The sequence below is a fragment of the Macaca mulatta genome, chromosome 14 (genome assembly GCF_049350105.2).
Source record: "Macaca mulatta isolate MMU2019108-1 chromosome 14, T2T-MMU8v2.0, whole genome shotgun sequence".
Classification (NCBI taxonomy): Eukaryota; Metazoa; Chordata; class Mammalia; order Primates; family Cercopithecidae; genus Macaca; species Macaca mulatta.
The window spans coordinates 737,119-762,158 of record NC_133419.1 but is presented as its reverse complement, the minus strand read 5'-3'; the positions used below and the strand labels follow the sequence as shown (position 1 = coordinate 762,158).

Genomic DNA, 25,040 nt, shown 5'->3' with positions numbered 1-25,040 from the left:
CAGGCCTGGGTGCCAGAAGGGAAGATGGGGTAGGGAAGGCAGACTAGCAGTAGACGCAGGGCTGCGGCTCACACTTTATTAGGATGCACCAGGAGCCCCACGGGCCCACTGTGGAATGTAGGTAAGGGGTCCATGGCCCTGCCTGGAGCACCAGGACCAGTGGGGCCACTTCCAGGATGCCAAGCCCCTGTTCCTGCAGCCCCAACCCGCTTCCCGGGAGGCTGGGGGCCACAGGCTGGCACCCGTGTGAACACTGCTTTGGAGAATATGTAAATATAAAAAGTACTGGAGACCCCTCCCACCCCTGCCCTGGGTTCCATAGCCAGCACGTGGCCACCCCTCCCAGGGGGGGTTTGGAGGCCCTGAAGCCACCTGAGCCAGGGCCTTCTAGAAACAGGGTTCCGGGGGCTCCGGGCACCTGTCCCTCCCTCCCTCCTCCCAGCATGGGGCAGAGCACCGAGGCTGGTGGTGGGAAAGGCAGCTGTGGGCACGGCCATCTCCCTGTGGGCGTCCTTTTGGCAGAGAAGCAGGCAGCCTACGCGCAGTAGGTGTCTGCCTTGACCACCTGGCAGTACATGGTCATGGCGAAGGTCAGGCCTAGGATCTGTGGGGAGGGGAGGAGGGCTGGGCATAGCAGCTCCATGGCCTCAGGCCTCAAGCCCAGAGCGGGCCCTGGCCCTGGCCCTGACCCCGGGGCAGGGGACACAGCGGCAGAGCCCTTCAGCTTCCTGCTGGCTCACACACCCCACCCAACCCCTACGGCTCAAGCCATAGACCCTCCCCTGAGCCTCGCAAGCATGAGGACACCCAGGACTTCCTGGGGGCTGTGGAGTTTGGAGAGCAGGGGTCACAGGCACCAGGACCCCAGCTGCCACTCTCTGCGCACTGGCCAGTCCTGGGCCACCAACCAGCACGAACGGCTGCCGGCCTCCACCCCACACCAGCCTCTGCCTCTGTCCACTAAGAGGGAGCCCACCGTCCCCACAGGCTGTCCCTGCCCATCCCCCCAAACTCACCCTCCTGCTTTTGCCCCAGCCTCCCCGGATCATGGGTTCCTGGGGGCAAGGCCTTTGCTACTTTGTTCCCTGGGCTCAGAAGGCCCCAGCAAAGGGGTAGCAGGGAGTCTGCAGTCCCCAGGCCATACCTGCACCAGTGCCGTGCACAGCCCAAAGACGCCCACAGCCAGCAGGTTCTCCTGGAGCCACACCTTCACCGTCTCGTAGCACGGCTGCAGGAGGCATGTCCTGCATGTCACGGAAGGGCCTGCCGGTCCCACCCTCTAGGCCCCCGCCAGCCCCCAGGGTGGGGATCTCACCGCCTTCCACCAGGTGCCAGGTGCGTGCAGCCCGCAGCTCTCACTGAACTCCAGGCAGCAGGAGTCAGGCACCCGCGTGGCGTTGTACACCTCAAACCAGTCAGTGTAGTTGGAGACACCACAGCAGCGGAACTGGGGGACAAGCTCAGGTTGGGCTGAGGCGGGAGGGGAGGGGGCACCCGCTGACCCCGCCCACCTGCCCAGGCCTCACGTCAGTCTGGATGATGCTCCAGGCGTTGGTGAGGCCCACGTTGCCCTGCGTGCCGTACAGGTGCAAGCCTTTCTTCAGGTCTTGCTGGGCGTACCTGTCAATCTGGGGGTGCGGGGGGGTCAGCAGGGCCCCTCCCACTGTACCCCGCCTCCCTCATCCAGACCCCCTCGCTGGCCCCTAAGCTGGGCCCCTCCTGCGCCTGGTCCTGAAGTGTCTCCTGTCCTTCCTAGCCCACCAAGCTGCAGACACACCGGCCCCAAGTCCTCCCAGCAGCCCTGAGGCCCAGGGCCCCCACTTCCGGGCTTCCTCCCCAGGCTGGGGGAGGACCATGGGTCCTGGGGGGACAGAAGACAGGGACACAGGTGACTCCACGTGTCAGGACACGTCCAGCCGTGCTCTGTGAGCTGGAAGCCAGGAGCTATGAGCGCCGAGCCCACCCAGCACCCCGGCCACGGTCCCCAATATTCAGTGAGGACCCAGGGCACCCTGGAAAAGGGGCTGATTCCTGGGCCAGGGCAGGGAATACAGGAGGAGCCTGGAGCCCCCTACAGTGCCAGGAAGTCAGGACGTGCCCCAGAATGAAAAGTCTGTTGATGGGGGCACATCAGAGAACCCAGCAGCCGACGGCAGGAGCTCCCCAGGGCCAAGGACAGACAGTGTGATTCGCAAAACAAAGCAGTGTTGTGTTCTAGCTCAGAGTGCAGCCTCAATAGCAGTGACTTCATCCCAATATAAACAAATGGCTGAATATATAAACGAGTGACTGAGAAGAGGCCGTTCTACAGAGCAGAACCCCAGGGTGAGCAGCCAGGACAAGGCGCTGGGAGCAGATGGCCCGGGACGCTGTGTCGGGGGACGACCTAGGGCGCGCCCTCCGGGTGGGGGAGCAGTGCCCTCGTGCCCCAGTCACCGCAGAGGCACAGCACAGCCTCCCAGGGTTGGGGGTGCTCCCCCTCCAGGCCTGGTAAATCCACACTCGCTGTCTTGGCCGCCAGGGAGGGCAGATGGGGGCCACTCTGTCCACACCGGGCCCACAGTGCCCCCAGCCCTGCACCTGGGCCTGCGGCCGAGGCAGCCATACCTTGTCCGTGTAGGCGAAGAAGAGGATGGCAATGGTGGCCTCCAGCAGGAACACCAGCAGCAGCAGCAGGAAGAACTGTGGGGGGGGCAGGCTCAGACAGGGACCTGGCAGGCCCCACGGCCTCCACCCCATAGCATGCCAGGGGCCAGGGCCACACACCTCATGGATACCTGGTGCTGCCAGGAAACCTTTGCCAGGCCCCCAATCCGAGACCCCAGAATGCCACCACCACCTCAGAACCCTCAGCCTCGGCCCCAGGTCCAGGGACTGTGGCTGTCGTGTCCTGCTCAGCCCCTGAATGTAGGGCCCTGGGCTGGCCTGGGCTCCCCTCCCCTGCCCCCATCCCTGGGGCAACCCAGACACCCCCAATGGGCACAAGTCCCTGTTCCAAGGCTCTAGCCCCTGTCAGCTGGCTTCAGACACCTCCGTCCAGGGGCCTGTGAGTGTCCGGCGGGTGCCTCGCGGGGTGCCTGTCACACCTGGGCTGCAGAGGCCCCTTCCACTCCCACGTCACAGCCCTCAGGGCAGCCAGGGTGGCTGATGCCCCCTCCAGCAAGACCACAGGCTGCAAGCCCCACCTCTGACCACGCAAGCTTCCCCCTCCTGGCGGCAGCCCTGAAGCTCAGCCTGACCCCAGCCCTGCTGCTCCTCCTCCATGCAGAGGTCACTGACACCCGCAAGAGGAAGGCAGGCATGGACAGGGTGTGTCCAGGAACTGGGGGGCCCAGGCAGAGTGGGCCTGAGTGGGGCAGACAGGGTGCTGGGCTAAGGACACAGGGGCCCCTCACCCCCAGGAGGTACCCAGGGTTCTGGTCCCAGTCGCCTGTGGGAAAGGGGTAGGGCTTCTATCCCTGCAGGCGTGGCGGGGCCCACACACAGCAGCTTCCTCAACTGTTGGAGGAGCTCCAAGCCCCAGCAGGGCTGCCACAGACCCCCACCTACTGCCTCCAGGGGGCTCTGGACCCCAACGGATGCCCGGGAGGCTGAGAGATGGGGGGCTCACTGCCAAGAAGGGGTATGGAGGGGAGTGGGCTGGCTGAGGCGATCTAAGGGAAGCCCCACCCCATCCAGGGCTTCTCAGACAAAGAGGTGATCTGAAGCCTCTTGATTTAGGACCTCAGCAGGCTGCAGACCTGCTTCAGGCCCACGGCCTCAGCCAGGCATATTAATCGGTAGCAAGCCTGTGTTTCCATCTAGGAGCCCTTTTCATTTTTAATTATCTGTGATGAGAACATTTCCAAGGAAGATAAACACATCCCTGCCTATAAGTCCATCCCTGAGGGGAGGTGGGGGCTGGGAGGGTCCCAGCAGACGGTCCCAGGGAGCTGAGAGACCCGGCCCCGGACAAGGAGCTGGGGAAGGGGCCACAGTGGGGGTGGGGTGGTCAGGAATGAGTCATGGAGACCGCAAGCCCATGAAAGGCTGTGCATGCCTGTGCACACGTGTATGGGGCTGTGCCTGTGCTCACCAGGGCCAGTGTCCCGTCAAGGGAGGCTCCTGACAAGCTACAGCATGTTCTCGAGTGACCCCCGCCCCCACTCCACAAATCAGCCCCAGCCCCAGTGCAGCCCAGAAGACCCAACAGTGGCCACACTCCCAACCTGGAGGTCAGGCCCTAGAGGTGGGGCCCGCGTCTGGGGGTCACTGCAGCAGCCAAGGCCTGGGGACCACCAGAGCCCCACCCTGCGTGGTCCCACCCAGAGCATGCCTGGGCCCCGGCACTCACAGCGAGCAGGAGGCACTTGTTCTCCTTGATGGCGCCCAGGCAGCCCACGAAGCCGATGGCCATGACAAAGGCACCGGTGATGATGAGCAGGTTGGCAGCCGACAGGGACGGGAAGGAGGAGGACAGCGTGGCGAAGCTCCCCTGGGTGGCGGCCAGCCAGATGCCGACGCCCAGCACGCCACAGCCCCCCAGCTGGGGCACAGCAACATGAGAGAGACAGGGTGAGGCCCCAACACAAGCTCTGGACCCTAGGGCAGAGCCTGGCCCGCAAGCCAAGGCCACACCGCCTGCCGGCCTGAGCCAGAACCACCCGGAGTCCTGCTAAATCCCACGGCAGCCCTGGGGGGTGTCCAGGGCAGGCCAGTCTTTTCCCGACACCCTGGGTTGGCACCCCATCCCCAAACCCACAATCCCTGGCCACGGTGGTGGGGGCTCCCTCGTGCCCCTGAACCTCCCTCTAGGGGGCATCTGCCCACCCCCCAGCCTGGAGCCAGAGGGGCGGGATCTTAGGCCCCAGGACGCAGCCTGCACACCCCCAACCCCACTTCGCCCTCTGGTCTGCCCAGCACAGAAGCCCACTCCCCACCTGACAGGCCACTCCAGCCTTTCCAGACTGCTGTCAGGGAGACCCAGCCCGGCCCTCACTCCGGGATGGGGCTTCCTGGCAGGCAGCCTGAGGATTCCGGTGCCCACTTCCCAAGAAGGTCTCTGTGATGTCCCCGGCTGTCACTCGTAGCAGGGCTGTCACTCGTAGCAGGAGAAATGCTGATTCCCTCACACTTTGTCTCTCTCCCCTCTCCCCTCCTCCTTCCCTTCTCCCCTCTCCGCCCCCCTCCGTCCCTTCCTTCCTTTTCTTTCTTTCCTTTCTCTCTTTTTGGACATGGAGTCTCACTCTGTTGCCCAGGCTGGAGTGCAGTGGCGCCATCTCGGTTCACTGCAACCTCCTCCGCCTCCCAGGTTCAAGTGATTCTCCTGCCTCAGCCTCCCAAGTAGCTGGGACTACAGGCATGTACCACCACACCTGGCTACTTTTTTGTATTTTTAGTAGAGACGGGGTTTCACCATGTTAGCCAGGATGGTCTTGATGTTAATCTCCTGACCTCATGATCCACCCACCTTGGCCTCCCAAAGTGTTGAGATTATAGGTGTGCGCCACCGTGCCCAGCCAAGTTATGATTTCTTACAGGCACTGGCGGGAACGGAGAAGGCGGGTCCCCCAGGAGCACCTCCCGCAGCCTCTGTAACCGCTGGAGCTTACTGTGTTTCCTAAGTGCTTGTTCTTATAAAAATCAATTAAAACAGGAAAAGGCGGGGGAGACGAGGGGGTCCTGCGCCCGGAGAGAGGGTGCTAGGCTGCCAGCCCAGCAAGGTCTCAAGGGAAGCAGGGGTCCGACAGGACCCCCACCCTCAGACGCTGAGGCCTCGGGCTTGGGCCGTTTCAGGAGGAGACGGAAGATACGTTCCAGACCTGGGCATGGGGTAAGCAGTCGCCGGGAAATGCTGACCAGCTCCTGGTCCGCAGCGTGGGCACCCAGGCGGGTGGCGGGCAGCCCTGGGGGATCCCTGCCCCACCCGACTGGACGGGACTTGGGAGTAGGCTGGCAAAGCCACCCCTCCACCCGATGGAGCCCCTCGGACCACCCAGACCACAGGCTCTGGGGGTTCCCTGGGGGCTACCAGAAGCCCCAAGTCACCCCATAAAAGCCTCCCAAGCCCCAGTGGCCAGACTCACACCCCACTTTCCAGATACAAACCAAGGCTGGGAGATGAGCTGCTGGCCACCAGCAGCCACCCCACCCCCACCCGCCACACCAGCTCAGCTCAAGACAGGCCTGGGGCCTCCACCCTGGCAGGGCTCCCGCAGGCCCCATGGGCCCCAAGACTCTTGCCTCAGGGGACCTGGGGGTGGGAGATGCCCCCTCCTCATGTGCACGCTCCCCTGCCCCTCCCTGAGCAGTGCATCAGCCAGGCCAGGCTGCAGGTTGGAGGCCGCCACCCTTTCACTGGCTGGCAGGCAGGCAGGCAGGAGCCCGTGCTGGGGAGATGGGACGCGGCTCCCTGCCCAAGGCCGGCGTGGTCACTTGGTGCCCAGAGGTTCAGGCAAGGCCTCTCACTGGTGTCTTGGGTCCCTCTGGACTCCACAGGGTGAAATCCCCTCAGAGCAGAATCCCCCCTGCTGGGGCCCACGAGTCCCACACATGCTCAGGCCGTCCTGGGGAGAATGCAGGCTCTGTCCCCCGGCCTTCCAGAGGCAGCATCTCTGCTTAACGTTCACAACAGAAGGCTGTCCGGAGGCTGCCGGCGCAGGGCCTGTCCTGGGAAGCTCTGCCGAGCCACTGGCTCCTGGTGCCTGCTGAGCTCTAAGACCCAAGCCCAGAGCCCCTCCCCAGCAGGCCAGGCACGGGGCGCAGGGGCGCAGGGGAGCTGGACAGACCGGGTGCAGGAAGAGGGGTCACCCCTGTGCTCTGGGCCCCAGGATTCGGAGTACCAAGGCAAGGGCTAACTCTGACCACACAGCCCCTCATGGCTCCAGGGGTACTGCTAAGGAGCCAATAGGAGACCTGGGGCCGGGCACGGTGGCTCACGCCTGTAATCCCAGCACTTTGGGAGGCCGAGACGGGCGGATCACGAGGTCAGGAGATCGAGACCATTCTGGCTAACACGGTGAAACCCCGTCTCTACTAAAAAATACAAAAAACTAGCCGGGCGAGGTGGCGGGCGCCTGTAGTCCCAGCTACTCGGGAGGCTGAGGCAGGAGAATGGCGTGAACCCGGGAGGCGGAGCTTGCAGTGAGCTGAGATCCGGCCACCGCACTCCAGCCTGGGTGACAGAGCGAGACTCCGTCTCAAAAAAAAAAAAAAAGGAGACCTGGGCACAGCGCCCGGCCTGGGTGTTGCTTCTGAGTAAACCCAGCCCCAGAAGCAGCTTAGGGGGATAGGGGAGGCTTCCCAGGAGACCAGGAAAAGGCTTGGGGGTGGCAGCCAGCACAGCTTGGCAGAGGGCTGCCCAGAGATGCACCAGGGGAGGGATGCATGAGCCTGAGGCATGTGTGAGCCAGGGTGCCTGTGAGAGGGGGTGTGTGTTAGCAGGGGTGCATGTGAGCTGGGGTGCGTGTGAGCTGAGGTGCATGGGGGCCAGGGAGCGTGTGAGCTGGGGCACGTGTGAGCTGGGGTGCATGTGAGCCGAGGTACATGGGGGCCAGGGAACGTGTGAGCCGGGGGTGCGTGTAAGCCGGGGTGTGTGTGAGCCGGGGGTGCGTGTGAGCCGGGGTGTGTGGGCCAGGATGCCTGTGAGCCGGGGTGCGTGAGTCGGGGTGCATGTGAGTCGGGGTGCGTGTGAGCCAGGGTGTGTGAGAGCCGGGGTGTGTGTGAGCCGAGGTACATGGGGGCCAGGGAGCGTGTGAGCCGGGGGTGCGTGTGAGCCGGGGTGTGTGTGAGTCGGGATGGGTGTGAGTCGGGGTGCATGTGAGCAGGGGTGTGTAAGAGTCGGGATGGGTGTGAGTCGGGATGGGTGTGAGTCGGGGTGCGTGAGTCGGGATGGGTGTGAGTCGGGGTGCGTGTGAGCAGGGGTGCGTGTGAGCAGGGGTGCGTGTGAGTCGGGATGGGTGTGAGTCGGGATGGGTGTGAGCCGGTGGTGCGTGTGAGCAGGGGTGTGTGAGTCGGGATGGGTGTGAGCCGGGGTGCGTGTAAGCTGGGGTGCATGTGACCCCAGAGATGTGTGTGAGCCGGGGGGGTGTGTGAGCCGGGGTGTGTGTGAGCATGGGTACATCTGAGCCGGAGTGCGTGTGAGCGGGGGGTGCATGTGGGCCAGGATGCTTGTTGGCCAGGATGCGTCGGAGCCTGGGGTGCATGTGAATGGGGGTGCATGTGAGCCGGGGTGCGCAGGAACCTGGGGTGTGTGGGAACCAGGGTGCGTGTGAGCAGGGTGCGTGGGAGCCTGGGGTGCATGGAAACCGGGGTGCTTGTGAGCGGGGTGTGTGAGCCAGGGTGGATGTGTCTGGAGTGTGCAGGACCAGAGGCCAGCTCCGTGGCACAAGTGCCGGGGACATCCCTAATTAAGAGAATCTGTCCTCACTGGAGCACCGGGTTTCGGCCACAGCCCCAGGGTGGGCAGGGTCTGCCAACTCTACAGAGATGCCCCCACTTCCTGGGGGACCTGGCCCTGCTACGGGATACACCAGCAGCTGGGGGACGGGCTCTTGAGGGTGCTGACTGCTAACTCAGCACCCCCACCCACGCATCTTTGGAGAGGTGTCCCTCGTGACATCCTGGAGCACCGGAGAGGCCTGGAGGCAACGGCTCCCTCAGTGCTCCCTCCAGACCGTCGGGCACAAGGACACGCACACCAGGTACAGACCAGTTCAGACAAGGCGGTGCGGAACTGAGGGGCATTCTCGAGGAGCACATAGGAACCCCAGCCTGGCCCTGGGCTGTCCCCATGTCCTCCCACAGTTCCCAGGTTTCGTGGAGGGGCAGACAGGGCACCACACATGGCCTGACATGGTCACTGCCCCAAGAATTGGGCAGAGAAGGGATATGGCCCTGGGTCCAGATCACCAGGTGATGAGGGCAGAAGGTCAGAGGGAAACAAGAGGCCCCAGAAAAAGAGATGGCCATCGCCAGCTCAGAGCATATCCTGGCCTCAAGCACCAAGCAACCCCGCAAGTTGCATTCCAGGCTAAATGCCCAGGCTGGTGGGTGAAGGTCCCTGAACTTAGGGGAGGTGCTGGCGCAACAGAGAAAACTGTCATTTAAAACCCAAACTGGGGCTGGGCGCGGTGGCTCCCGCCTGTAATCCCAGCACTCTGGGATGGTGAGGTGGGCGGATCACGAGGTCAGGAGATCGAGACCATCCTGGCTAACACGGTGAAACCCCATCTGTACTAAAAATACAAAAAATTAGCTGGGCGAGGTGGCGGGCACCTCTAGTCCCAGCTACTCGGGAGGCTGAGGCAGGAGAATGGCGTGAACCCAGGAGGCAGAGCTTGCAGTGAGCCAAGATAGCACCACTGCACTCCAGCCTGAGCGACAGAGACTCAGTCTCAAAAAAAAAAAAAAAAAAAAAAAAAAAACCGCCTGCACCGTCTGCCTCTGCCTTCCAAGGACGGCACACCTCTCCTGTCAGCAGGAAAATGAGCGGTTCCGAGCTCCCCTCGCCCCAAGGGGATGCCTCGAAGGGCACAGGGAGGACGTGTGCAGAGTGACTGGTGCCATGCCAGGTGTGGGACACCCACGTTCCACAGGGGCTGGGCAGGAAGGGGCCTTACACCTCCAGCCCTGGACCCCTTCCACAACTGCCCCAGCCCTGGTGGGAACTGATTTCCCTAATTAACACTCCACGAAACATCCTCACCTCCACCCGAGATGGCAGGAAAGACCCACCCACTCGCTGTCACCAGGCGGGGCGGTCACACACTGTGGCAGACGACAGCCCACATCGCCACAGACGCCTCACACCATCACACGTGGCCACAGACACACAGTGTGTGTTTTTTGTTTGGGTTTTTTTTAGTTTGGGTTTTTTTTTTTTTTTGAGACGGAGCCTTCCCTGCGACCCGGTGTCGCCAGGGCCCTGGCTCAGTCACACACACTGTGACAGACACCAGCCCACATTGCCACAGATGCTGCCTCACAGCATCACACGTGGCCACACCCGCGCAGTCTTGCCCTGCGACCCAGCGTCCCCCAGGCCCCAGCGTGCTGCACCTGCACGCTGGTAGACCCACACAGATAAAGTGTGTGCACGTGGTTAATAAAATTACCTGCAATTTTGAACGTGTTTCTGTGTGTGCAGCTTTTAAAACATTTTGGCAGGAAAATTATAGCCTTCAAGTGCAAGAGAAAATGCACCCCATTTGCTTGGAGACAGAACATCAAAGGCAGGATGAGCAGGGCTGAGGCCAGGAGGGCCAGGTCCCTCTGGTCAAATGCAGCCAGAGGGGCAGCAGCTGGGGGTGTGGCTGGCAGCCTGTGTATCCTACCAGGGTCCCACCCAGCATCTGGGCCTGGCCCCGGAAACCAGAGGAGCTCCATCCCATCCCCACGCACTCAGTACAAATGGGAATCAGCTAAAACCTCCCTCCCTCACTGCTGCCCCCACCAGGCCAGACACAAGCTCAGCGGGAGGCTGACGCCGCCCCGTGACAGATGGGGAGAGGAACCCTGGATGGCAGCTGGGGGAACAGCCCAGGCGAGCGGCTCCATCCCAGACCTCTTCACCTCCAGAGTCAGCAGTGCCCGGGGCCCGTCCTTCTCCCAGGCATCAGCTCACACTGTCCGATGCCCAGAACCTGTCCCCAGTACCTGCCTGAGACCATCTCTGGCCAATGTCCGTCCAGCACACCTGGCCCCAGGCTCAGTCCATCAGACACTTGCTCACCCTGATCTTCAGCAGCAACTGATGGCTCAGCCCAAGACTAGGAGCCCAAGAGGCTCGGGGGGCCGTCCCCCAGCGCTGAGCGTGTGCAGGTGCTGCTGAGGCCTGTGCATTCTCCGCTCTGCCCTTCTTTTCTGCTCTGGACAGCCCACCTGAGCCTCTTGGGCAGGTGCTGGGGGACGGCCCCCTTGAGCCTCCTGGAGGCCTCGGGCAGGGGTGCAGTCACTGGAGTCCATGGAGTGTGCTCCCTCCAGGCCCACGGGGGCTGTGCTGACCGGCTCTCCATCCTCAGCCCCCTGCCCCTCCGGCCACGTGTCTGTGTGTGGCAGATGGCTGGGCTGCCAGCCACGTCCTTGGGATAGGATGGGGGGGCTGAGTCCCCGCAGGAACCAGGGCTCTGTCCAGAGACAGGGATGCTGGCAGCCAGCACAGCCTCAGGACCCTCTGGGCTGACGGGAACATCCCATCATGGCTGGGATGCTGGTTTCCAGGGATTACAAGTCTGTCCACTTACAATGTGTGGTTCGCTGTGATTTGTTTCCTTAAAGCTGTGGGCCCCGAGCAACATCCTGTCTCCACACCCCCATCTGTCCTCCGTTCCCTCACCCCTGAACCTAGGAGCTCTCCAAGGGCCCCCAGGGCCCAGAGATGAGGAGACCAGCCCCACCTAGTGACCAAGGCCCACCATGAGGCCAGTGTCCAAGGCAGGGAGAGCAGAACAGCCTTCATCAGGGGGCACCTGCCCAGGGTGCCAATGCTGGGTCCTGCAGGGTGAGTAGGAGTTTGCTGGAGGGCGGGGAGGAATCCAGGAGGAGACTGTGACCCAGCGGGGCTGTGGGTGCAGCAGGGCTGCGTGGGAGCCGCAAGGAGGCAAGCCGGCCGTCGTCAGGCCAGGGCCACGGCTCACATCACACAGGTGCAGCTGGGAACCCAGGCCCCCACGCTCACTCCCGTCCCCCTGCGTGGGCCTCCTGACTTCTCTGCCTGCCTCTGCAGCCCTGAGCTGCCAATGCCGTATCTCTGCCCCCGGAGAGAGCCATCTCCACGCCGAGGCCCGGCCTGCCTGCCCTGCCACCAGCTGAGACCTGGAGCCTGCAGAGGTCCATGGTGCCAGGCCTGTGTCACCAGGTGGACAGGTCTGACCTACCCCCAACAGCACCAGAGCTACCTGGAGCCCGCAGCTGGGCAGGCAGTGCCCCCAACCGACCTCTGCTGCTGCCCACCCACCGGGAGCCACACACTTCCCAAGGCTCAGACACACTGTGGTTGCCAGGATCAGGGCCTTCCTTCAGAAATGGATGCTGGGAGTTTGCCGCCATCCCCACCCCAAAGGCTGGCCTGGGATGTTGAACTCCTCAGAGAGGCCTGGGAGCTGGAGGCAGAGCCCTCTGCCCCCCTCGGGGACACTGTGCTGCCCAGAGGCCAGCGCCAGGCGGGCTCGCCATGGCATCTGCCAGACATCGCCTCAACTCATCCCAGGGGAGGGGAAGCCAAAGACTGGCCCCCGCCGCACCCCTCCACCAGGCTCACTGCCGATCTCAGAGCAGAGGCCCCAAGCGCAGCCAGGACCTTCCTTTGGGGCAACAGAGAGTGGGCAGTCAGGCTGAGGGGCCCCCACACCTCCAGGGTTGACAGCTCAAACAGGACAGAGCCAGGACAGTCCCCGTGTCCCCTCCAGGCTGGGGCCTTGGACCACATGGCTCCGACACACTGCCCACCTGGGTGTCTCCCGGGGGGTCAGTGCAGGTGGCAGGGGGTTGAGGGGCCTCCCACATTTCCACTCACCCCCCCGGGTCAGGCCAGCACCTGGGGACCTCATCCTGTACCGCCCCACGTGGTGCAGATGGGAAAATGAGGCCCCAAGGAGGGCAGGACCTGCCCGGCGTCCCACAGTGGCAGGCAGGACTCCGACCTCCACCCCGGCCCCCCAGAGGGGCCCTAACCACACAGTGCAGAGAGGGCCTGAGCTTCCGCCGAGCTTCTGGTGCTGGGGCGGGGAGGGGAAGGGGAGCGGCACCCACCCTGAGGAGCAGCGTCGGGAAGGAGCCGAGGCCAGGCGGGCAGGAGGACAGCCCTTGGTGGTGGCACCTTGCTAAGGAGCTCAGCCGCCTCCACCCCTGATGGGCAGGAATTGCAGGCCCCGTCCTCTCCCCTCCGCCCCTGGGACCTCCACTTCCATTAAGGGAAGAGCGTTGCTGGCAGAGGTTGAGCTGACGAGGCAGCACAGAGGCCTGAAGGTGGGGGTCCTGAGGCAGCAGAGCCCCCATATGCCCTCACTACTGCTGACCTGTGTCTGTGTCGGCACCTGCCTGGACCCACGACACCTTGCTCAGGCTCACGGGCCCTGCACCCAGCTTCCCCCAGAATGGGGCTCCCAGGAGACACCCGGGCCCCATCACAGGCCTTGTGCTTCCCACTCCCCACCCTGTGCAGGGAGGGCTCAAAGGCAGGCTCAGTGGCTGTGCCCCAGTGAAGCTGCCATCACCGGGGGGGGGCTCCTATTAGCTGAAGGCAGGCAGTGTGTCCCCAGATGCCCATGGGGCTAGGAGTTGGCACCACTGCTCTGAACTCTGAAGGCCCCACCAGGTGCCCCACCACCAGGCCAGGACACATCCTACCTCCCCACCCTGCCTGCCCCAGGAACCCTCCCCACTCCACCCGAAGCTGGAGGCTCTGAGTACAGACCCTTGCAAGCAGCCCTACCCTCCCAAACCCCAGCAAAGATGCCTGCCCAGGAAATCCGAACCAACGCTGTAAACAAATACGTCAGTCAGTCTTCTGGAGCGAGCCCCTTCCTTCCCCCCCACTCAAGTAGGCCCCAAGGCTGCCCCAGGTCCAGTTAGTGACTGTGGTCTCAGCCAGGGAACCAGTCTGACCGTGGGTGTGGAAGGGGGCTCAGGTCTGGACCCAAAGAGACCTTGGAAGCCAGGAGTACTGTCAGGGCCTTGGAGGGTCTGCATTTGGAAGAAGGGGGACTTTGAGAAGAGCATGAAGGCAAAGGCAGGAGAAAGAGGTGCCAGGCTGGGGTTGAGGGCACAGGAGAGCAAAGCTAAGGGGCAGACAGGCACGGTGGGGGCAGAGGGAAGCTGCAGAACCATCACTGCACCCTGACCACTGCACAGGAGCCAGGCACGGGTCCCCCACTCTCAGCCCCCCAACTCCTCCCAGTGCCACAGGACCCCTCATCCTGGCCACACCTGTACCACGTACAGGGCTCAGCCTCTGCCTCCACACCCACAGCCACACCCAGAACGGGCACAGCCCCCCAGTCACACACAACTTTCCTCATCCCGCCCCGGCTCCCACCACTGCCCATGGCTCTGGTCACTGGCTGCCCACTGGGGCTCCCCCACGCCCTCCCCACAGGCCCAGCAGGACTCCGGCAGCGGGGGGTCAGGACAGACACACACGGGCTCTTGGGGTCCCACCAGGGGGATACCCCTCCCACCACCTTAACCCCTGAGCTTCATCCCGAGGAGACGGAGGAAATTATTCTGAGGAGGAACGGGCCAGGCTCTGCCCCCTGGCAGGACAGATGAGTTGAAAATGCAAAAGCCCCTACTACAGAGAGCTGGCACCCCCAAAAGGAAAGGAGCCCTGGGGAAGGGGCACTAGGCCTGACTCCTGAAATAGCCTCCTGCCAGGAGAAGGGGGCTTAGCTCACAGTGACTCACGGCACAGCAGGTGTGGACGTCAGCCCAGGACAGACTCTCCTGACTAAACCCCCACCCATTCTTATTTCCCCTGCCCCACTCCCGCCCTCAGACCCCCACTGGGCACCAGCCCAGGGTTGGGGGGGCCAAGGCTGGTGTATGAGGCCAGCGGGGCTCCAGTTTGCTGGACTGGGCAGCAGGTGGTGATTGAATAATAAAAAATAATTGGGGCCGGTCACGGTGGCTCACGCCTGTAATCCCAGCACTTTGGGAGGCACTTTGGGAGGCAGAGACGGTGGATCATGAGGGCAGGAGTTCAAGACCAGCCTGACCAACATAGTGAAATCCCGTCTCTACTAAAAATACAGAAATTAGCCGGGCACGGTAATGCACATCTGTAATCCCAGTTACTCGGCAGGCTGAGGTGGGAGAATCGCTTGAACCCCAGAGGCGGAAGGTTGCAGCGAGCCGAGATCACACTACTGCACTCCAGGTCACAGAGCAGGACTCCATCTCAAAAAATAAAAATAAAAAAGAGAGAACTGGATTTTCCAGCCTAGAACAGGGTCCCAAGAGGGTTCCTGGTGTGTTCCTTCCCAGGTTGAGGACAGCGGAGTGTGTCTGCCAGCGGTAGAAATGGAGGCCTTGGCCGGGCGCGGTGGCTCAAGCCTGTAATCCCAGCACTTTGGGAGGCCAAGACGGGCAGATCACGAGGTCAGCAGATCGAGACCATCCTGGCTAACACGGTGAAACCCCGTCTCTACTAAAAAATACAAAAAACTAGCCAGGTGAGTTGGCGCCTGTAGTCCCAGCTACTCGGGAGGCTGAGGCAGGAGAATGGCGTAAACCCGGGAGGCGGAGCTTGCAGTGAGCTGAGATCCAGCCACTGCACTCCAGCCCGGGCGACAGAGCGAGACTCCATCTCAAAAAAAAAAAAAAAAGAAATGGAGGCCTCTTTGGGGTTCACAGAGCAAAGCGGGGTCTACCTGGGGTCTTCCATGAAGGTGGGCTGCTCTCAGGGCAGAGACCCCCCCCGGGGACCCTCTTCTTTCTCCCTGAAGGCAGGTGTCCAGGCCACGGAGGAGGGGAGGAGGGGGGACAGAGGAGAGGGCTTCCCCTCCCAGGACCTGCCTGCCTGCCGGGCCCCCACACCCACTGCCCTTCAGTCATTCGGTCCCGTCCCCCCATCACAGAAACACTCTGGTCACTCAGCCACCTGCAGCCCACCCCCCACACCCACCAGCTCCAGCCCAAACCCATGTCTCCCACCCCCCTACCTCCAAGGCACCCCTCAGGCCTGGACCTCACCCCTTCAAGAGCCCCTTGCAGAAAACAAACCCTTGGGGTGACCCCTTCTGGAGGTGGATGTCTGGACCAGGAGGCTCCTTGGGTCACACCCGGCAGGCAACCCAGGCTGCTGTCCCTCCCAGGGACCCCCGCAGCCCCCACCCCAAGCTGGCGAGAGAAGGAGCCAGGGCTCAGGAGGAGAGAGATGGGAAGGCGGACCCAGGCTTCTGGGCACTTGGCCCCAGCTGGATCTCATGCAGATGGACAGCCTCCTGACGCCCAGAGCCCGGGCGAAGCTGAGGCCACACCCCTGACTCCCAGCTGCAGCAGCTGGTTCAGGAATTAAGGATAGGGCACAGAATGACCTTGGCATCACTTCACCTCCCCCAGCCCAGCCAGCAAAGCCCCAGGCCCGGCCCAGGTCATCCTTGGCCACCCCCAACTCCAACTGCCCTCCACAGGGGCCAGGGACAGGACAGGGTGGCGGCTCCATGAGGCGTGCTCCAACCTGGCCAGGTGGGAGTCCTGCCCCACCTCCTGCCGACTTGGGGCTGGGGTGGAACCTTGTCCTCCCTCTACTTCAGCTCTGCCCCGCCCAGCACACAGGGCCCACCCTAGACACCACTCCAGGTCTGAGCACACCTGACACCACCTCCGCAAAAGTTAGGGAAGCCTCTGCTGCCGGAGGCGCGGGAAAGCCAGGGTCTGCCGCGAGCACTCATGGCCCACGGCCCTGCTCAGTGTCCGGGATTCCCTTCCGCAGCGCCTCCCGGCGACTGGGGAACCTTGGCGGCAGCCGGCTCAACCCCTCGGAAGTGAGTCCCTTGGCCGGGCAGGTCGCCTGCCTGGAGGAGTGGGGCCGAAGCAAGGATGCCAGCTGCACCGGGGAGGGGGCGGGCCCAGGGGAGGCACCGGGGCCCCGCGCAAAACGGGCCACGACCCGGACTGGAATCCCGACCCTAAGGGAGGCGCAGTGCCCGGGTGGTCCTGCCCGGCGCGCACGTGTGCAACGTGTCCCGTCCCATCAAGAGAGTAGAGGAGAGGGGGCCGGGGCGTGGGGCAGCCTCTCGGAGTGCAGGGGTCAGACCCAGCGAAAACCTTCCCCACCCGCCCAGTCCAGGCCCCAGCCGGAGCAGCGGTCTTGGGTCCTCCTGGACCACCCCCCCAACCGCACCCAACGCCCGGCCAGGGCAGCGACTCCGGCCTCCCAGACCCCGTGACCCGCCGCGGCAGGAACCCCGGGTCTTTCCCGGGCACCCACCCCGGCGCCCGGACTCACCCAGAAGAGCAGGTTGAAGGCGAACATGAGGTACTTAACGGCTTGGAGGCAGGCGCGCGCCATGCCGCAGCGCTTCAGCTCTAGGAGGAAAATGAAGGAGAGGTCCAGGTAGAAGACCACGTACTTGTTGCCCTTGGGCGACGTGTAGCGCGCCTGGGCCGCCTTGGGGCCGGGATTCGCGTGCAGGCCGAAGAAGGCGCCCCCGGCGTCCCCGCCTCCCGCGCGCCCGTACAGGCTGCTGTAGCGCCGGAAGGGGCCGCCGCGCGCGAAGCCCGGCTCCTTGCCCTCCGGAGAGGGGCTGCGCCGGTACGTGGACTCGTCCGTGCTGGAGCGGCGCATCTCGCCCGGGTGTGCCGGGGCCGCCTCTCAGCGCCCCACGCCCGCCGCCCCGGAAACCCCCATCCCGCCGGCCGGTGCCTGCTCCGGCCCCGCTCCCGCTCCCGGTCTGGCCCCCGCGGTGGCAGCGGGACGCGCGGATCCGCACGGACCCCGGCTGCGGGACCCCAACACCTGCCCGGCCCGCGCGCTGCGGACCCCGCGCCCCGCGACCTCGCGCGCCCCGCCCCGCGCCCTCCCGGCCAATCCCCGGCGGCTCCGCCCACGCGCGGACCCCCTCCCCTCCTCGCCGCACCGCCCGGCAAACCCCAGCGCTCCGCCCGGGCCGACCAATCGCAGCCCCCGGCAACGCACCAGCCGCGACCCCGGCCCCTCTGCCGGCGCCTGCGCCCCAGCCCTCCCCACCTTGCGCGCGCGGCAGGAAGATGCTCGCGAAGGACGCCTGAGGGGACTGGGGACCGGGGCCGGGGCCTGGGGATGAGACCTGGGCAGCTCTTGGCCCGCGACCGACGCCCCCAGCCCTTCCCCCACGGTACCTCGCCTGGACCCCGGCCCCGGGTCGGGCTTGGAGACCTCCGACCACGCGAACAATACGCAAAGCACCACGCAAATGGAGGGTTACCCCGTTGCTGTCTGGTGGCAACTTGGGGCGACTCCGCCCCGGGCGCTTTGGGAAGCCCTGAGTGCCGGGGGCGGACGGGGGGGAGGGCTGGGTCAGCCTGCACTGCCTGGAGCGGGGGCCGTTGAGTCTTTGACTATACCAGAGGTTCCACAACACAGAAGAGCGCAGGTGTGATTGCTGAGACATCCCCCCGAGCAGGCAGCCCCGCGGGAGGCGGGCAGCCCCAGGCCACACCCAGAGCTTTCCAGGTGGGCACGGCTCGGCCTCCGCCCCGTGTAGTCCCCAAGGCGGGAGCGGGGCCGGCTTCAAGGGCAGTCGCTCGCACCCACCCCAGCTGGCTTGATGCTCTGCTGTTCCCGTCTTGAAATTCTTGGTAATTTTTAAACAAGAGGCCCAGAATTTCATTTTCTTCAAGCCCCGGCTGGAAATCAGCCTGTAAGAGACCCCACCCCGCCCCCGACAGGTACAGACATACTGGCCCCGTGCGCAGATGTGCCTGCACTCCTGGGTGTCATCACGCCGGGTGCGCACACGCCTCCCACAACCGGAGATGGGGACAGAGGCCCCCAGCTGTGCCCCGCAGCCTACCCCACGTCTCTGAAGCCGCAGCACCACTGCAGGGCACAAGGGCCCTACGGCGTTGGGAAGCACGTGGCCCAGATTCCTGGCAGGTGACCTGAAGCCCAGAGGTCGGGCATGAGGAAGGGAAGGAGGAAGAGGAGGGAGAGACCGCTAAGGGAGGGGAAGGGGTGCTCCCTGGCAGGGCTGGCCATCTCTGGAGGCCTGGGTCCTCCTGGAGTAACTGATGTGGGAGGTGGCAGGTCTGGGGAGGACTGCCGTGGGAGACCTGGGTGCCCAGGGAGGTCCCGCACCTCTGCCGGCCCCTGAGGACCTGCCCCAAGCCTCTGCTGCCCCCCAAGGGTTCTGTAGAGAACTGCAGCCCTAGCCCCGCGGCAGCACCCCATGCCCAGGTCCTCACTGGGGGAAGGGGATAGGGGGCCCCCGGAACAGGAGGCTAGTCTGGAGGTCCCCTGAAGGTCCACACGGCCATCCTGGCGCTTCCCATGGCCCCTACCCTGTCCTTCCCCTGAGGGTTCTTTGGTGGGTCTGGGTCCCAGGAATAGGTCAGAACGGAGGCCACGCATCGGGGCCCAGCAGAGACCCCAGGAACCCTGGGACCCCGACCCTGACGGAAACACCCGCATGACGCCCGGCCCCCTTCTGCCGGCCATGCGGGTACAACCCGAGGGCAGACACTCAGCCGTGGGCAGCGCCTCCAGGGAGCTCGCATGTGACCTGGGCAGCGCTCAGAGCACCTACTCGTGGGCCAGGCAAGGGGAGGTGCCACGGGGACCTGGGAGGACCCCAGGCTGACTGGAAGAAGCCAGACCCCACCTGCAGTCCAAAACTCCACCTGAGCCACCCCAAGGAGAGCATCTGCCACCAGGCTAGCCAGTGGCACCCCTGCCCCATCTCTCCTGCATCCCCCTGTGGCTGGGGCTGGAAGGAGAAGTGGCGGGCAAGGCTCGAGGGTCCCACGCGGGTGGGAGGGCAAAGGGAGAGCTGGAAGGAGAAGTGGCGGGCAAGGCTCGAGGGTCCCACGCGGGTGGGAGGGCAAAGGGAGAGCTGGAAGGAGAAGTGGCGGGCGAGGCTCGAGGGTCCTACGCGGGTGGGAGGGCAAAGGGAGAGCTGGAAGGAGAAGTGGCGGGCGAGGCTCGAGGGTCCCATGCGGGTGGGAGGGCAAAGGGAGAGCTGCTCTGGGTGCCTGCACTCAGCCCAGCACCCAGGATGCAGTCCCAGTGCCCCCCAAGACCCCTGTCACCCCCTTTCCCATCTACAAAGCCCTGCACACATCACCCAGGTGAGCAGATGAGGCCTATTCAAGAAGAAATCAAAAACCTCAAACAGGCCGGGTGCGGTGGCTCAAGCCTGTAATCCCAGCACTTTGGGAGGCCGAGACGGGCGGATCACGAGGTCAGGAGATCGAGACCATCCTGGCTAACAAGGTGAAACCCCATCTCTACTAAAAAATACAAAAAATAACTAGCCGGGCGAGGTGGCGGGTGCCTGTAGTCCCAGCTACTCGGGAGGCTGAGGCAGGAGAATGGCGTAAACCCGGGAGGCGGAGCTTGCAGTGAGCTGAGATCCGGCCATTGCACCCCAGCCTGGGGGACAGAGCGAGACTCCCTCAAAAAAAAAACAAAAAAAATAAAACAAAAAAAAAACCTCAAACAAGGCCACCGAGGGCCAGTAGGAGCAGGGGCTGGGCTTGCTCCTGTTGCCAAGTTCAGGATTCACACTGGGTTGCTCAGACACAGGCAGGGGCCCGGGCAAGGCCACAGTGTCAGAGCTCAGCTGGGGAGGGTCCTTCCTCAACACTCCAGCCAGGGTGTTCTGGGACCCTGTCTCCAAAGTCCAGCCCCTCCCCACGGGAGCTCCGATTAGACGCTCAGGTGTGTTGTCAAAGTGTCCGGCTGGCAAGGCCCCTGGGCCGGCAAAGTGAGACCCAGAGGCAAGCCCACTGCTGCCCACCACAACCATCCAGCCCCGCCGGGCTGTGACATACCTGGGCTGGCCACAGGAAAGAGGCCAGGCGCTGCTCAGGGCCCCTGAAGGCTGACCAGTGGGCAGGCAGGCGGTGGGTGCGACCAAGGCAGCCCCAAGCTCTGCGGAAGGAAAGACGGGCAGAGTGGAGCCCTGGCTTCCATCCTCAGCACAGCCAGAGATGCTCCTAGACAAGGGCAGGGAACACCCACCTGGGGCCAGGTCCCTACAGGGCAGAGGGGCAGTCGGGGGTGGGCAGGGGGATACACCACCAGACTCGGGGGAGAAGACCACTGAGGAGTAGCCCCAACCAGGAGAGCTTTGAATCAATGACTGAGTCACCAAATTCTGCCCGTTCAGGCCTCTGAGACAGCCAGGCAGGGACACAGGCTCACTCACAGAGACACGGTGTGCAGAGAACACATGTTCAAAGACATATACTCACAGCACAGGGACATGCAGAGACACAGGCCAAGGCACACGCTTGCACCCACACAGACACGCAGCAGTGCCTCCCCGCTGGGGTCCCAGACCCCTGGTCCAGCCTGCTGTCTGCTTCCTGCCAGGCAGGAGCACTCCCACCCCACCCTGCCTTGGGCTCTGAGCAGACACCCCAGCTCAGGAAGGGGGCCTCGCGCCCTCCCCATGGAGCTGTCAGCAAGGACCCTCAAGGCCCTCCTCCACCATGGGTTGGGGAGTCTGTCCTCCTCCTGCCACTCATGGATTTCTGGCCAGGGAGAAGCCCCAAACTCACCTGGGCAGCCAAACGCAGTGCCCAGCACTCCCTGCCCTGCTGGCTCCACCCCGCAACATCTCGCCCCTCAGACCCGGCTCTCTGGAGTGAGGTAACTGTCCTTCCAGTAGCCCAAGGGCAGGAGGAACCATAGAGGCTCCAACCCAACCCTGGCTGAGCGAGGGCCCCGAGACAGACACCCAGAGCTCTGCAGGTTGGAAAACCCCAGGGGACTGAGCTGCAAGGAGACCTCGGACACCCACGAAGCCAGAGGGAGGTCCCCCCCCAAGAGAGGCCTGCCCATGCGACAGAGCAGCCTGTCTGCAGTAGCCTGGGTGCCAGGCCAGTGGAGCGGCCTCTCTGAGCCCCAGCAGCAGGGCAGCAGCTCAGTCCTGGCCCAGCCCAGAGCCTGGGGTCGCCACACAGCCCAGCAGGGGCAGCTCAGGACAGACAGCAGAGCCAAGCCCACACACCCTGACTCCCCAGGCTCACAGGCTCTGAGGTAGCTTTGAGGAAGCAGGGAGGCCCGCCAACACAAACAGCTTATGCTGTGGGCTTCCTGGCTGCCTCAGCCCCTGTGGGGCCCCAGTGCCCGTCCCAGGCCCTCACCCTGGGCGGGGGGGTCCCAAGCAAGCTAGCACCCCCTCATGCATACAAGGAGCAGGGACTGGGGGCTGCACACAGAGTCTGGGTGGGACTAGGCCTCTCCCACCCAAACCTGAGCCCTGGAGGCTGGAGACACCACTCTGATCCCCCCACCAGCCCCAGGGGAGGGACAGACCGTCCAGAGGTTCCCCAGTCTTTCCTCCCAGGACCACCGAGGCCAACCCCACACTCCAGGCCTTCCCCGTAACCCTCCCCTGCACTGTTGGTATTTCTCTTCTGGGAGTTGGGGGTGAAAGCAACACACTTAGGACCCTGGGTGGGGGGCACCTTCCCACAACCCCCAGGCTCCAGGAGCAGCCGCACCTCAGGTGCCATCCCACCACAGCCCGGGCCCTGACCCGTGCAACCTAGACCCCTACAGAACAGTCTGGGGGGCACATCAGGCCTGGGCAGCTGCATGGCAGGCAGTGACATTCCCAAATGCCACCAGCCCAGGCATGTGAGTGGTTAGGCTGGGGCCAGTTCAGCCTTGGCCCCATCTACAGACCCCACTGCTCAAAATGCTGATCTCCCAGGACTGCAGGGAGGACGCGGACGTTGTGGGTACGGCAAGCAGTGGCCTTGGCTGTGTGCACCGCTGAGGTGTCGGGCACGTGTGCTCGTGACGCCGTGTGCACCCATCCCACCCCACAACATCCTCAGGGTGAGCACACATCTGTCCCAGCCATGGACAGGGCCAAGGGGCACAGGTGTGGGGGCGAGGCTGCGGACACACACCATGATCACCCTCTCCCAGCCAAAGGCCATGCCTGGTCTCAGTGGCAGGAGGGATGCAGCCCTCCTGGTGGGCAGTTTCTGGTCCCACCTGAGCTTCACAGATAGGGAAACACGGGCTGTGATCCCAGACCAGAGTGCAAGTTCAGCTGAATCCCAGCGAGGGCGCAGCCCGTGCTCCCCCCTCCCAGCCCTCCCGGTCCCGTGGCTGGCCTGTTTCCAGGGCAACACCCGGGGTGGGAGGGGCTCAGCAGCTAAAACTTCAATCATGGGTTTCCCCTGGTCACTTGCCCTGAAGTGACCCCTCCTCTAGCAGGAAGCGCTTGGGGGAGCCCACCCTCCGCTCCCTGTGCCCTGTGCTGACCACAGGAGGCTCCACAACGCCCCCTTCTATGAAACCAGTGCCTCGCCTCCTGGCCCCATCCCAGGCCCTCCCCAGAAGCCAGGCCGGGTCTGTACCAACACTCCACACCCAGGAGAGAGGGGCCCCCACCGGCCCCTGCTGGCCAGCACAGTGCCCTGCCCCCCCAGGAGGCTCCCTCCCACCCCCGCTAGCCTGAGGAGGGTCGGGCCCAGGCCCCAGGCTGTTCCGCCCCACACGCTCTCAGGGGGACGCACCAGCCAGGGCTGAGGCAGGCCCAGGCTCCCCAGGGTCCTCAGGTATAGCCCCGTCAGGGCTGAGGACAGGCCTGGGCTCCCCAGCGGCCTCCACACACATGTGGTGGGGACTCGGGGGAGGGGCACAGAGCCTGAGGCTGGGGCAGTCTCCAGGTCTCAGGGGCTCTGCTAGGAAATGGAGGGATAGGAAGCTTACACACTTGGAATTCCAAGAATGTCAGCTTGGCCCAAGCCAGGATTTGGAGGGCAGCTTACTCTCCCCGCCCCGTGCTCCGAGTAAACAACTCCTGCAGGCAGGAACAGGCGCAGGACAGGCCCTGGACCCTCCTCCAGGAAGCCTCCGGGCCCCCACCCACTCCCCAGGGCCCACCCTGCTAACATCCCGGACCCCCCTTCCTCCCTCACCTCCACAGCCACCAGCAGCCTCTGCAGCTGAGCCTGGCTCTGACCCCAGGCCACCGTTACTCACGGCCCCTGTCCTGCCCCTCTGCCAGAGCAGGATGTGCGTCCACTCATCCTGGGGGGAGGGGGTCAGGGAAGGGAAGTGGCCTCCGCTCGTGGCTCTGCACGTGGCTGGGTGGGGTATGACAAACGCCACTGGGGAAGCTGCCCAGGGCCCTGGCCAGGTTGGGAGCAGAAATCCCAAGTGTGCAGTGGATCTGGCCAGCACCACTCTGGATCCAGAAAACCCTTCATCCTCCTCCCCTGCAACTAAGGCAGACCCAGCATTGCCCTGAGAAAGCGGCAGCTGATGCCTGGAACCCAGCACAGGTCCCACCCCAGCTGGAAGCCCCAGCCCAGAGCCCCCCCATGGGTGCCACTTTGCAGCCCACCCACCCCCCCACAGCCTACCTGGCACCTCCAAGGAGTCTTCTTTGCCTCCTACTGCACACCGACCCCCCATTTCCTCACCCCCACCCTAGGGGCACAGCAAGGAGGGTGCTGGTGCCAGCCCCCCCGCACTCCATCCGAGAGACACGGGCTCCCCCTCCCTCGTCCTCCGTAGGCCCTGAGCTCCAGGGCAAGGCAGAGCTGCGGCCTTCAGCGGGTCCTGCCAGTGCAGCCTCCGGGAGTCTGCCCAGGGGTCCCCTGTGCCGGGGTCTTCAAGGTTCAATTCAAAGAGCACCTCTTCCACGACGCCCTCCCCGACCTCCCTCCCGGGCCCCCTCTCCCCGTGCTCAGAGGCGCGTCTCAGCGTCGGGACGGCCAGCAGCCCAGCAGAGCCGGGACCGGGGAGGGCGCACCCCGACCCCCTTCCTGGGAAGGAGCGGAAAGAACGCGGACAGGAGGCCGGGGCGGGGAGCAGCCGGCGGGGGCCGTAACTGCGCGGCCGAGGCCAGGACGGCGCTCCTAGGGGCTGGGCCGCGTCCAGAATGGGACCCCCGAACTCGGCGCCGAGAGCCCCGGACACCCCGCGAGTAGAGGCGGAGGCGGAGGGACCCACTACCCGGCGGGGCCAAGAGGGGCAGCAGGAAGACCCGCCCCGGTCCGCGCCCGCCCTCTCCCCAAGCCCCCGCGCCGGACCCCACTTGTTGCTGCGTGTCGGCTCTAGGCTCGAACTCGCGCGCCCCGCTCGCGTCCGGCTCCAGCCGCTCCCGGTCGGACACCTCGGGCCGCGAGACCCTGGCCGCACGCCCCCACGACCCCCCGGGCGCTCTACCTGCGCCGCCGCCTCCCGCTCGCTTCGTCCGCTCCCTCCGCGCAGCTGTCAGTCAAGCGGACACGAGAAACGCGAACCGCCACCGCGGCTTTCGGCCCTGCTCAGACGCCGTAGCTCCGGGACGCACCAAGATGGTGGGCGGGGGTGTGTCGTCTGTTGCTGCCGCGGCCGTGCAGGCCCAGGAGCCCCGGGCCGCATGGGGAATCCCCATGGCGGCGGA

The 25,040-nt window shown here is 64.6% G+C and overlaps 1 protein-coding gene across 15 annotated transcripts; it reads right to left on the bottom strand.

Annotated features, from left to right (window-relative positions):
- Window positions 1-62: 62 nt before the first annotated feature.
- On the bottom strand, window positions 63-24,898 carry TSPAN4 (tetraspanin 4). 15 transcript variants are annotated; one of them, XM_028832996.2, is made up of 9 exons: window positions 24,690-24,898; window positions 20,452-20,551; window positions 16,928-17,007; window positions 4,334-4,525; window positions 2,608-2,682; window positions 1,527-1,628; window positions 1,316-1,447; window positions 1,145-1,228; window positions 63-604 (listed from the first exon to the last, which is right to left on the bottom strand). In XM_028832996.2, exons 3-9 carry the CDS (start codon window positions 16,988-16,990, stop codon window positions 536-538), a joined length of 717 nt encoding a protein of 238 aa, XP_028688829.1. In that variant the 5' UTR covers window positions 16,991-17,007; window positions 20,452-20,551; window positions 24,690-24,898; the 3' UTR covers window positions 63-535. The 15 variants fall into 15 exon arrangements, with proteins under 15 accessions (XP_028688829.1, XP_014968778.1, XP_077817741.1 ...); XM_015113292.3 differs by having other exon boundaries at window positions 24,821-24,898; XM_077961615.1 differs by having other exon boundaries at window positions 23,357-24,769.
- Window positions 24,899-25,040: the final 142 nt, after the last annotated feature.